The 13,752-nt window shown below is 40.5% G+C and overlaps 2 protein-coding genes across 3 annotated transcripts in view; both read left to right on the plus strand.

Moving 5' to 3' along the window:
* nit2 (nitrilase family, member 2) overlaps positions 1-6,493 on the plus strand; it is a 30,066-nt gene extending 23,573 nt beyond the window's left edge. For both annotated transcript variants that reach the window (XM_080203570.1, XM_080203569.1), the window contains 6 exons: positions 954-1,047; positions 2,520-2,594; positions 3,060-3,138; positions 3,861-3,959; positions 4,964-5,019; positions 6,218-6,493. In XM_080203570.1, coding sequence (XP_080059696.1) covers positions 954-1,047; positions 2,520-2,594; positions 3,060-3,138; positions 3,861-3,959; positions 4,964-5,019; positions 6,218-6,309 — 495 coding nt within the window. In that variant the 3' untranslated portion in view covers positions 6,310-6,493. The remainder of the gene's footprint in view (positions 1-953; positions 1,048-2,519; positions 2,595-3,059; positions 3,139-3,860; positions 3,960-4,963; positions 5,020-6,217) is intronic.
* A 3,787-nt stretch (positions 6,494-10,280) lies between these two features.
* LOC145353523 (histone H2A-like) lies at positions 10,281-10,691 on the plus strand. Its single transcript, XM_080204332.1, has one exon. The coding sequence runs from the start codon at positions 10,281-10,283 to the stop codon at positions 10,689-10,691; it is 411 nt and encodes a 136-aa protein (XP_080060458.1).
* Positions 10,692-13,752: the final 3,061 nt, after the last annotated feature.

Consider the following 13,752-nt stretch of genomic DNA (forward strand, 5'->3'; position numbering starts at 1 on the left):
AGTGGGCTGAATGGCCTCCTTCTGCACTGTGGAGATTCTGTGATTAACTTTTAGATGAATGCTTGGATTTGAAAGCAGCAACAACTGTTTGCTTGCTGACTGCCCTCGTTTACAGTTAAAACTTTCCCACTTCTGCTGATGACTGATTTGTAGACCCATATTTTGGATCATGCTTACCCAGAATCTGAATGACAGAGATGCCAGTGTGGAACTGCCTTTGCCGGTCTTGAGTTTTGCCAGTGCTCACGCAGTATGAGGAATGATGCACAATTTGGCCAACAGCAGTAAAATTTTAAAAAATATATAGCAAGGCAAGTGTTTGTCCACAGGCACATGTCACTGAATGAAACAGAGTAGATTGATCATTTCGAACATCAAAATATCTTCAGAAATTTGTTAATCGCTAAAAATTATCCTTTTTCCTGAAGGCCCACGTTTACAGATACACGATAGAAAGCATTCTTTCTGGTTGTATCACAACTTGTAGCTCCTGCTCTGCTGAAGACCACAAGAAACAACAAAAGGTTGTGAACGTAGCCCAATCCATCACACAAACCAGCCTCCCATCCATTGATTCTGTCTACACTTCCCTGCTGTCTCGGCAAAACAGCCAGCGTAATCAAGGACCCCACGCACCCTGGACATTCTCTCCTCCACCTTTTTCCATTAGGAAAAAGATACCAAATTCCGAGGTCATATACCAACCGACTCAAAAACAGCTTCTTCCATGTTGCCGTCAGGCTTTTGAATGGACCTACCTCGTATTAAGTTGATCTTTCTCTACACCCTAACTATGACTGTAACACTACATTCTGCACGCTCTTGTTTCCTTCTCTATGAAGGGTATGTTTTGTCTGTATAGCGTGCAAGAAACAATACTTTTCACTATATACTAATACATATGACAATAATAAATCAAATCACTAACTGCCCATGTTGTGTATTTGAATCAGATTCACCTGTTTGATATTGACGTACCTGGGAAAATCTGTTTCCGGGAATCTGAGACACTCTCTCCTGGCAACAAACTATGTACCTTTGATACCCGTGAGTAAAAACAGCAAGACCTTTGAATATATGATTCCATGCAAGGGCTGGAATTACACAAGTCTGTCCTATTTAAATTCGGAACAGTGTCACCTATAATGCCGTTGCTTGGTGTGAGACGCAATTTAATATCTATTATTTTTCACATGGAGATTTTTGATTAGATTGTTGGGTGAAGCTCTCAAGTACAAGCCAACCTTCTGTTAAAAAGAGAAATTGGCTGGTGAGCAAATCATAGGTCCTGCAATCTCGTTATTGAGGGGATTGGCAGATACCAAATTGTTAGTCTATTGTCCACTTTGTTTTTCAAGAAATCATCAAGGCATATGGACGGTTTAAAGTAATTCTTCTAAAAACAGAGATGTGAACATGATCAATTAAACATTTCAATTGAGTTTTCAGTTTAAGCTTTAATTTATCTATCTATATCCAATTAGCTGTGACTGTCAAGTGTGAACACTTCCTAATTCATGTTAATTGGGTAGCAGTGGCACTGTGGTTAGCACTGCTGTCTCATGCCAGGGACTCGGATTTGATTCCTGGCTTGGGTCACTGTCTGTGCGGAGTCTACACATTCTCCCCTTATCTCTGTGGCTTTCCTCCAGTTTCCTCCACAGTCTGAAAGTGCTGGTAAGATACATAGGCTATGGTAAATTCTTCCCCACTGTACCCGAACAAGCACTGGAGTGTGGCGACTAGGGGATTTTCACGGTGACTTCATTGCAGTGTTAATGTAAACCTATTTGTGACATCAATAAATAATAAACACTAATAATTCCCATTGCAGTCAATGGCTTGTGATTCTTGCTGAATGTCAGTGATTTCTTTGATCTCTGCCATCCAAAAGCTGGCATTCCACTGGGGATAAGATACTATCCAAGGACAGGATTCCAGATGTGCTCAGGAACTTCATAAAACAGAGTATCATGGTTCACATAAAACCATTCTCTGCATAAAAACATCTGGCGTCAGTACTCAGTTACTAGATATGTGATAATGGCTGGACATTATTTTCCTACTGGTTTATTTCCCTCTTTTACACCTACTTCCCTTCATTGAAGTAGTCAGACTGCATTTTAAAACTTCCCTAATAGGTTTGAAAGAGACTCAGAACTTGCTGTGTGGACAATTGTAAATATGAACTTATGCTAATATATATTTACACATGGGGTGTTCATAAAGTCCTTTTACAGCTGTAACTTTGGATGTGAATGATTGAAGTGAACTGTATATGAATCACAATTTAGAGTCTTTTAATACCAGTACTGCTAATGTTTTTCGATTCCAATGCTGAAAATGATTGAAATGGTGACAGGAGAGAAAAAGGTAAATTGTGTGTTAGGCTTGGCAGAATTGAAGTTCATGACAATATTAAACAATATGAATTGAGCTGTTATGCCTTTTACAACCACACACACTAAAATAATGCTTGATCATGCCTTCATCAATTTTTTCTTTATCTTACTTTGCAGCCTACTGCAAGATTGGGATTGGAATTTGTTATGATTTGAGGTTCTCAGAACTTGCTCAAATCTACACCAAAAGAGGCAAGTAAAATAGAAATTATGTTGTGCAGTGTAAAGCTATTATGTGTCCAAATGTTGACTTCCTCCTTGCAGTTCAATGATTTATGGTCAAACATGTTGTCTTTTAGGCAAGATGTTAAATTGAAGCTTTGTTTGATCTCACATACCGATCCTGTGGTGAGGTCTCAGTTATCAGGACAGATAGTTGGAGGATTGCCCCCCCCGAGACAGTATTTGCTCTTTTATCTAGAGCTATGGGTGAATGCCAGCAATTTGTCCTGTGCTTTGAGCTTGGTATCAAAAGGGCGCTAAGCTGAAATGGTGAATAAAGCCCCTGTAGTTGTTTCTCGATCACTGGTGCTGATGTAAGTGGTGATCCTCTTCCCCTCTTTTGGTAGCTGCCAACTATTTAGCGACTATCTTGTATTAAAATTATTACGGGTCAGCTGTTATAAAACTACATTTAAAAAAAAATCTACTCTGCAGGCTGCCAACTTCTAGTTTATCCTGGAGCATTCAACATGACAACAGGCCCAGCACATTGGGAACTCTTACAAAGAGCAAGGTGAGTGGCAACAAATATCTGTGTGGATCGCAAGAGGGAATAGAGATGGTCATTTTATTTTTTAAGCAAGGATTAAAATAATAGTAAATCTTAAGAAGTGATGAGTTATAAACCTTTAAAACTTATTTAATGGTACAAAACAACCAGTCTAACAAGATTTCCAGTGTGCAATTATATGTACTTAATACGGTGATCATGTTGTTCAAAGTAATCCCCATTTTTAATGAGAATGGTGGAGTTACTTACTGTTCCCATGTTAGATTCACAATCAATACTTTTTTTTTAATTGCACGCACTGGAAAACTGGAGTCAAAAATTGAACATGTTGTAAATGTGGAAGGTTCAACAGGAAAGATAAATTAACCTTTAGGGTAAAGACACTGGGCAGGATTTTCCAACCACGCTCAACCCAAAGCTGGAAAAGTTCTGCCCAAGGTCAACAGACCTTTGCATGGTTCCCTTGTCCCGTATCCTTCCCCACCCGATTCCGGTGGCAGGCAGGACAAGAAAATTCCCCCGCACTTAGTCAGAACTGGAAGCCAAAAGGTTAGAGAGCTCTTTAATAACGTAACAATGATGGGGAGAGGTCCAAGCAGGGGAACTGATGGATTTCATAGTTCATGTAGTCTAACATTTATAGATCTACAATGCTTTTTAAGATCCTCTAGAAATTTACAATAAATACTGCATTTTTGTTAAATTGCTTTTTCATCTGTTAACAGGGCTGTTGACAATCAGGTGTATATAGCAGCAGTATCACCTGCGCGAAATGAGAATGATTCCTATGTGGCATGGGGCCACAGCAGTATAGTAAACCCTTGGTATGTATTTCACAAGATAATTATGGACAAGAAAACTCATTTGGTCCGTTTCAGCCCATCCAGAAATTACCTCCTATTGGAGCATTTGCTTGTTTGTTACACATTGTAGTTTCTACTAAGGGCAGTGCATATCCAAATGCAGTAAGACCTGGACATGATCCAGGCTTGGGCTGACAGGAGACAGGTAACATGTAACATTTGTGCTACACATGTGCCGGGCAATGACCATCTCCAACAAGTGAGAATCTAACAAACGCCCCTTAACATTCAATGGCGTCACCGTTGCTGTATCCTCCACTAACATGTCCTGGGGGCTTACCATTAACCAGAACTGGACTAGCCATATAAATACTGTAGCTACACCTACACCTCCTGACTCCCCAAAGCCTGTTTACCCATCGACAAGTCAGGAGTACAATGGAATACTCTCCATTTGCCTGAGTGACTGCAGCCCCTACAACTAGGTACCAATCTGAGCAAAGCAATCTGCTTGATTGTTTGTGGATGGAATGCCATTCAGTCCCTCCAGCATGGACACATAGTAGAGACAAATCTACATGATGGACTACAGAAACTCAACAGGGCTCTTTAGGCAGCACCTTCCAAACCCACAGCCGCTACCATCTAAAAAGAAAAAAGGCACGTCCCCTTCAAAGCACTCATCATCCTGAATTGAAAATGTACTGGTGTATCTTTTCTGTTGCTTGGTCAAAATCCTGGAACTTGCTCCCTAACAGCACTGTGGGTGCGCCTACACCACCTGGACTGCAGCAGCTCAAGAAGGCAGCTCATCACCACCTTCCAGGGCTATTGGTGTTGGGCAATAAATGCTGGTCTAGCCAGCAAAGCCCACATCTCTTGAATGAATTTTTAAAAAATTGTTTAGAAGTTCATTTCATTTTTAATTGTCCACTTTTATAAACATTAATTTTAGAAAAAGAATTTTGCTTACCAAACACCTAAAATGCAGACATTTTATGTGCATCTGTTTCTTGTCTTTCCAGGGGAGAAGTGATGACCAAAGCTGGTTCCGAGGAGACCATTGTATATGCAGATATAGGTAAGATTCTGCTGAAAAGCTTACCTCATATCAGATTTATAATTAGGAAAAAAAAGTCCCTCTCTTTTATTGCTTTTCTTACCTAATTCTTCAATCTGGAGGGATAGATGATCCATGCTCAATTTGTGGTCAGTACTTTTCATGCATTTGATGTGAAAAAATGAATCAGTTTGATCTCCCTTTTCAGCCTCTTGCTTGTTCATTCTCTTTCTGGTCCCTGGAGAGTGGGTCTTATGTTCAAGTTTAAAGTCCATTTATTAGTGTTGCAAGTAGGCTTACATTAACACTGCAATGAAGTTACTGTGAAAATACCCTAGCCATCACACTCCGGCGCCGGTTCGGATATACTGTGGGAGAATTTAGCATGGCCAATCCACCTAGCCCCCACATCCTTGGATAGTGGGAGGAAATCAGGGCACCCGGCGGAAACCCACACAGACACGGGGAGTACGTGCAGACTCTGCATAGACAGTGACTCAAGCCGGGAATCGGACCCAGGTCCCTGGCTCTGTGAGGCAGCAGTACTAACTACTGTGTGCCACCCACAGTGGATTACAATTGTGAATTCCTTCTAATTTTCCTTTCTGCTCTCCTCAAGATGATGACTTGTAGATCCTCAGTCACTTGGTAGCCCTCCCTCCTATACCTTACCTTGTAGTCATGTTCACTTCAAGTGAATAATTGCCAATAGGCCTTTTCAACACTTCAAAAAGTACTTAATTGTTTTATAAATTGTTTTTTTAAAATTCACACCTTGATAAAATAAGAAAGTTGCTTTAATCATTTCTAATTATGCATTTGTTCCAAGAAACATGCTTCTTTCAAAATACTTATATTGTAATAAACAATACTTTAAATTTCTAATTTGAAATTCCATCCCAGCAAACCTCTGAAATCCCACGACCCCCAGAGTTTTCTGTATTTTGTCCTGCCAAACAAATATTTACCTCAGAAACATGTATTGGATGTGGTCATTTAAGATTACTTTTGAATTTAGCTTTCGTCATTATATCAGTTTCAAATGTTGCAGTAAGTGGCAAATAAAAATGGCTCACACCACTCATCTCTGCAACAGATATATACCCAAGAAAACTTAATACAGCTGGTTATGTTCTAGTCGGGAAGACATTGTATTATTTCCTCAGACAGACACTGCATTGAAATTTACATTTTGTATATTCCATTTTCCTCTACACAGATTTGAAATATCTTTCGGACATCCGTCAACAGATACCCATTCTCAAGCAGAAACGCAATGATCTCTACAGTGTTCAGGCTGTGCAAGATTGAGTATCACAATCAGTCGGGTTCTTCAGTCATTTGCAGTTCACGGAATCACAAATCTTCCAATCGCCTCAAGAATTTCCTTATAGACTTTAAAACTGTAAAATGTGCAAAATATCAGTTTTTCTACATATAAATGATGGATTATTAAGAGGGAATTGTAATAAAGTCTTCAGTTTTAAATGACAAATTTCTCATGAATTTAAAAAAATTTAAATTTGTTTAGGGGACAGTGCAGAGTGGTGGTGTCGAAAAGATAATAATATTAACACAATAAACTGCAACATTGAAGTCCGCGTAGTTGATTGTCATCAAAACATTGAAATCTGGTCCCTTTTATAAGAATTTTAAAGCAAAATTAGACCACCTTCAAGCATTACCTGCAGTAGATTTGAGAATACACTTTTACAAGGAGAGAAACATCAAGTTATGATTAAGAGCTGATATGTAGGGACCACCAAATCACCAAGGCCTCAGTTCATGTTGGTGGACATGAACAATTACTAAAGGTTTTCTTGCTGGAGAAAATATCAGTCAGCAGGAAATAACCAGCTTTTAAAAACAAATTTGGACAGAAAATCATGTCTGAACTTGTTGGATAAGGCAAGAGGTGCAATGAAATCTTTTAGCTAGATTGGCTGCATGCTCTTCCTCTTTGTCTCCATCTAAACTACAGCTGATATGATTGTCAGTTGGCTGCTGTTATTAGTCCATTCTTACCACTATTGAAGGGCATCTTCCTAAAGTCTTCACCAACATGTTTGTGCTTGAATGAGTGGCATGGTGACACAGTGGTTAGCACTGCTGTCCCACAGCACCAGGGACAAGTTTGATTCCAGTCTTGGGTGACTGTGTGGAGTTTGCACACTCTCACCATTTCTGCACAAGTTTCCTCTGATTTTCACCCACAAGTCAAAGATGTGCAGGTTAGGTTGATTGGCTGTGCTAAATTGACCCTTAACATCCCAAGATCTATAGGTTAGCATGGTAAATGCGCAGGATTATGGGGATAGAGCCTGGGCAAGATGCTGTGTTGGAGAGTTAGTGCAGACTTGATGGCCTAATAGTCTCCTTCCACACTGTAGGGATTCTATGAATCAGTGAACCTACAGAATTCCTTCAAAAGGTTCCCAAAAAACAGTGGAACATTTGTGACACATATTCCCAGACTGTTCCAATAGCCTGTTGAGTGAGGTCCTATTTACTCAATAGCCACATTTCCCTCCATTATGTTTATGGTGTGGGGGTGGCTGGGATATTGGGATAGGTGATCAACTAATCTGGATTCTGTATTTTAACGTTTAAGACCTCCCTTTAGTCTGTTTTACCTTACAATTCAGGAGCATTTGGGATAATTGATTTCCCCCCACCTCCAGTGCAGCGTATCCCTCAACCACATCTCATTATTTGGTGTCTTGTGCTGTCCAAAATGCAGGCATCTGTGCTTCTGCCTAATGCAAGAGGGCTAGTGACAGTTGTTATGAAAGGGGAGATTGATCTCCTCTCTAAGAACTAACATTCAAACAAAGAGAAGTACCTCACTTCATAATCTGTTAAAAAGTGTGTGAAATGGGGTACTATCTGCTCTTCAGCAACTTTTAGTCATTAAAATCAAAATACCTATCTGAGACTCTTTGTAAAAACAAATAACACTATTTATTAACAAACAGTGAACAGGTTAACTAAACTGGTAATAAACCAAACAAAACACTATTCTAGTGGAATACTGTTTAGATAAATACAGTTCTCATTTATTAACAAAAAAATAGAATTTTTATTCACTCAAAACATGACTAGGTTTTATTTTCCAGAGTCTTCTGCCCACACTGTTGAGACGAGACTTTCCTTTAAGACACAAATGTAGCTGTTACACTGGCAGACATTAGTTACTGGCTGTCTCTGAAACTGTGATAGAGGCAGTTGCTGGCTGACTCTCTGGAACTGGGAGCTAGATGACACAGTAACACTCACATAATAGGATTGGTTTACAGTTAATCAAACATCAGATTCAAATCTGATAGGCTGCTGTTATTCAAATACTGAGTTTAAACTGATTGTCAAGAGGACAGAAAACAACACTTTTGCCTAGCCTCTGGATACAATTTTCACTCTATGCTCTCTGTGTACTTGCATTTGCAACTCCATCTTTTTTTTAAAAAAATACAATTTTTAAGCACAACTATGAAATGCTTTCTTTTAACATTTTACAATTTTTTAAAATAATTTTACAAACACCAACTTCTAACATTCTACTCAACTTCGCAACACAGTGATGTTTTATCAATACAGTTGATCTACAGGACTCACCTTGTTCCATTAAGAGGACAAATGAACAACATTTGCATGAACTCAAAAGCCTGGAACAGTCTTGTCTATGGACATACTATTCTTTGCAGACTTTCTAAACTCTTTCCCCAACAATATGAACCAAAACTTTCCCATATGGAGGAAGTAAGGGATATTATATGTCACACATTCCTATAGTTTGCCTTTAAATACAAGTGGGGAATATGATATTAATTTGTGTGGGAAATCTCTGTAATCTCTCCCATCAAACCATATATAATCTAATTTGCACAGACCTGCTCTTTCCACTAATACTCCAGTCTTCCTTCTCCGTGCTAATTTTTGCAGATGGCTGCATCCTTGAGCACTGCAACTCTCATTCCTGTTCAGTGGTCCTGTGATGGCATTCTGCAATAACGATCAGACATCAGCATTGCTTTTCATGTTTATCTTAAGGAAGCCAATGTTATGAACCTTAAAGCTCCTCTCTCAAGCTGCAAATACACCTTACCTATGGCATGATGCTTCTCCGCCAGCCACCAAGTGCTTTTGGCTCTATTGTACTTACTGAGTACTGGTAGGACCTTATTGTTAAACTGTTTATTCAGCTGCATATTCGATATGGCAGCTCTGCCATCCCAGGAATCAGCTTGGTAAATGTTGCGATACTCCTTCTATAGCAAGGCGTCCTTCTTTAGATAAGGACAGCAAAACTGCACGCAATACTCCAGGTGTGGCGTGGCCTCAGTACAATTGCAGTAATAATCACAATAACAAAATCTGTTTCAATATTTTCATTACAGGTTTAATAAAACCCTCCATTCTTAAAATTCTAAAGCTAACTCCATTCCTTGCTTGCTGTAAAAACCAAACTGCAACTATATCCAATTTCACTGAATATTGTTATCAGGGGCTTGACGCCAATACAAAAAAAATACTGTGGATACTAGTTATCGGGGAGGAAAAGAAACAATAACCTGTTTCGTTCTCTGTAGATACTCAAGTTTGAGGTGTTAACTAAGGTGCAGTCATTAACCCTCTCACTTCTTCGATAGAAAAGCCCAATTTCACAGTCCCAACAAAGGGCAACATTCATTCAAGGTGAGAAGGCATCACACCCCATCGTTGAAGGTTAAATTGAAGTTTATTGGGTAGTTTATTAAACCCGTGGATTTTAACAATGGAATCAACTAAAATTCCATTTAGCAGAATGTAACAGCAAAATGTTTGATTTCTTTTTCCCGTTTACCGAGGGAGGGTTGTTGACTAATCAGTACTCCTGATTTTAGGGTTCACTTCAAGAGGGGGGAAACTTAATTTGACTTTTTAAGTTTCCTTTGTACCTTTTGTTTCTGTTCGGGCCGTTCCCCCTCCTTTCGGGGAGCTGCCCCCTTTTTCTTTGTCCGAACGTAATTTAAGTTAGTTTACTTGTTTGACCCGCCCAAAAGACCCACCCAAAAGACCACCTTAAAAGAGGTCAAAGGGGGTAGGGGGCGGGGGGATTTGACAATTCTCTCGGCCCTCAGTGAACAATTTAATGATTCTAAAGACAGATTATTGGGGGGACTAATAGACTTATTGGCAGCTGGGTTGAGTCAGAGCACTATTTAAGTATTTATGTGAGCTTTGCGCTAGTATGTCTCCTCTCCCTTAGCGCTAAAGGGTAGTTTAAGCAGAGTAACGAGCTAGCAATGGCAGATCGGGGCCAAGTTATGGACCAGCCCAAGAACGGGCCGAAATCTCGCTCCTCCAGGTCGGGTTTGCAGTTCCCAGTTGGCCGAGTGAATCGCTTGTTGAAGAAGGGGAATTACGCGGAGAGGATTGGGGCCGCGGCATCGGTTTACCTGGCGGCTGTGCTGGAATACCTGGTGGCTGAGCTAGTGGAATTAGCCGGAGCCGCAGCCAGCGACAACCAGAAGCGGCGGATCGCCCCTCGCCACATCCAGCTGGCAGTGAGGAATGATGCTGAGCTGCTCCGGCTCCTGGAAGATGTTACTATTCCCCAGGGAGGAGTGCTACCAAACATCCAACCTCAACTCCTACCCAAGAAAACAGCTAAGGGCGTCGGAGCATCGCAGGATGGTGGTTCCTGGGAATTTTAACGCTGCAGACTCTTCACTTTTTTTTAACATCACTGACTCGCTGGTACCCTGTGTACTTTTTTTATTAAAGAAGTTGACTTTAATCTCTCCCAGAAAGGCTGACATCTGCCCAGTGACCACTTTCTGGATTATTACTGAACTTCCAAACTGGCCTGAGTGTTAGTGAGACGCAAGGTGGACACTGCTTTACTGGGTTTGGGTATCAATTTTTTAACTTTCTTTGATCTTGTCTCCAATATTGAATAAAAGTGATTTTTTTTTAAAGCCCTGACACCGCTCCATTCACTACACAGTTTGACGTGTGGAGTATTTTATTGTTTGCTCTCAAATAGAGATGATGAGTGTCTGGAATAAGCTGCCAGAAGTAGCAGTAGAGGTAGGTACAATTTTTTTGTCTCTTAAGCGTTTAGACAGATGGGTACAGAGGGATATGAGCCAAACGCAGGCAATTGGGAATAATTTGGGGTTTTATTCAAAAAGGGGTGGCATAGGCATGTTGGGCTGAAGGACCTGTTTTCAATGCTGACTACCTCTACGACTCAATGGTTGGTTCTATCTTCCCCCTGTCTTCACTCAAAAGGAACTTGATGAATATTTTCTACTGCCCAGTTTGTTCATGTGGAACATTTCACTGTATGTTACTGTCCACCTAGACAGAATTTTTCTACCATATCATGGTCACTCATCCTCAAGAATTCTCTGAACTGATTTCTCATTGCACAATACTCCATCCAAGATGGTCTGCTTCCCTCCTTGGTTCCTTAACATATTGCACCAGAAAACCATTCCGTATGCACCCCAGACATTCTTCCTCATTGTACTGTGACTAATTTGACTCTCCCCCGATCAACCTAAAGTCACCCATAATCACAGATGTTCCTTTAACACTTGCATCTGATTTCCTGTCTGATGCTTTTCCCAGCATTACCATGACAATTTGGTGGCCTATATACCAATCCCTTGTTGCTCAACTCAATCCACATGGATTCCATATCTATGCTAATATCCTTCCTCAATGTCATCATTGATCAACAATATCACTCCTCCACCTTTTCCTGTGTCTGTCCTTCCTGAACATGTTTAATTCCCATCCTCCTTACCTTGGAACCACGTCTCCATAAGGCCAACTATGTCATACCCTTTTACACCTCTATGCAACTAATTCATCTATTTTGTTTTGAATGCTCTGACCATTCAGGTACAAAACCTGAAGGTGAGCATATTTATCATTTTTCCCTTTTTTTTAAATTTGGTCTTTATCTGACTCTGGCCCTTGATTTCTCTCTTTCCTTTTTCTGTCTTGTTCTTAATGGCCCCTATTCTGAATCCTTGCAAAGGTTCCCATCCACCTGCCACTTTAGTATAAACCCTCCCCAACTATTTTAGCAAGTAACCCTCTCCCCCACCCTCCAAGAACATCAGTTTCTATCCTGCCCAGGTGTAACCCATCTTCTCCCAGAACCAGTCCCAATGCCCTAGGAATCTGAAACCTCCCCCTCAGACCATCTTTTCAGCCATGTATTCACAAGAATACATGCTGTTTCTACTCTGACCAGCATGTGGCACAAGTAGTAATCCTGAGATCAGTACCTTTTTGTCCTACTTTATAGCTTGCTTTCCAGTTTCCTACATTCTGCTGTTAGGACTTCATTCTTTTTTTAAACATATGTAGTTGTACCCGTGATTGTGACCACTGGCAGTTCACCCTCCCCTTCAGAATGTCCTGTAGCTGCTCCAAGACACCCTTGACCCTAAAACCAGGGAGGCATCATACCATCCTGGAGTCTTGATTGGCATTTCTGTGGCCACAATCTATTGCCCTTACAATTGAACCCAACTTCCTCCCCTCTGCAGCAGAACCAACTGTGGTGCAATGATTTTGGCTGTGGCTGTTTTCCCCCTGAAAGGCTATTCCCGTCAATTCAGCTCCTGAACTCATTACAGCCTTGGTTCAAACGTGGACAAAAGAACTAAAGAACTGAACTCCAGAAGTGAGGTGGGGGTGACTGTCCTTGCTATCAAGACAGCATTTGACTGTGTGGTATCAAGGAGTCTGAGCAAAACCCTTTGCTGATGGGAGTGTGGAAAAACTCTGCTGGTTAGAGTCTAAATCAGTCCCAGAATATCACTGCAGGAATTTCAGGATTGTGCCCATGTTTGACTGTTTCATCAGTGTCTCTTTCCACCACCCTCCCCACTACCCACACACACATTCTTTTTTTTCCTGATGTGTTTGTGCTGGGATACTTTTGGAAAAGAGACTGAGTGGCAATAATTTTAAGGTCATTAAAAGAGTACTTAAGCCTAAGATGGATACATCACAGGGCTTACCTGCTCTCGCTGTACATAGTAGCTCCTTCACTGTCACAGGATCAAAATCCAGAAATATCTTAAAACTATCCAAATATATCTGCACTGCAAAGACATTCAAGGCAGCAGCTCACCACCACCCACCTTGCTAAGGTAATGGGTGGGCAATAAATACTGCCTTAGCCAGCAATACCCACATCCCATGCATGAATAAAAGTGAAATAAGATATCACAACTTTGTAAACTGGATTTACCAGTTGGATGCACAACTGGTTTAATTGTAGAAAACAGCTGCAATGACAGCAACTATCTGGTTTATTGATCTAGAAAGGAATGTGGTTCAGGTGGATGATGTAAACTAGTTTGCTTTAAGAAGAGCACAACCAATAGAAAGATCATCAATCAGCACATTAAGACAGTGAAAAGTTTGCCTCATCATGGTTAACTTGTGTTACAATTACATCATAATGACCAAATAAACATTTCAACAAACCAGAAAATGAGCCTGGGATAAGAGAATGGCTTGATTTGTCACTTGTAGATCTTCCAATAGTGTTACTCCTGGACCGTGGTTCTATCCCTGTCCAATGTGCTAATTGATGATCTTTGCCTGTTCCATAATCTTGAATATGGTTCCCATTGACTTTTTATTGAGCATATGAAACTGACCACACTTCAACTGATTATTCCTGAGCCTCAAAATTCATTTTCCTCATCACAAAAACCAATCTCAATACGTATATGGAGTCAA

This window comes from Carcharhinus amblyrhynchos, chromosome 15, assembly GCF_965287045.1.
Source record: "Carcharhinus amblyrhynchos chromosome 15, sCarAmb.v2.hapA, whole genome shotgun sequence".
NCBI lineage: Eukaryota > Metazoa > Chordata > Chondrichthyes > Carcharhiniformes > Carcharhinidae > Carcharhinus > Carcharhinus amblyrhynchos.

Coding starts and splice junctions, on each gene's coding strand:
- LOC145353523 (XM_080204332.1), top strand. CDS start 10,281: ATGGCAGATCGGGGCCAAGTTATGGACCAGCCCAAGAACGGGCCGAAA.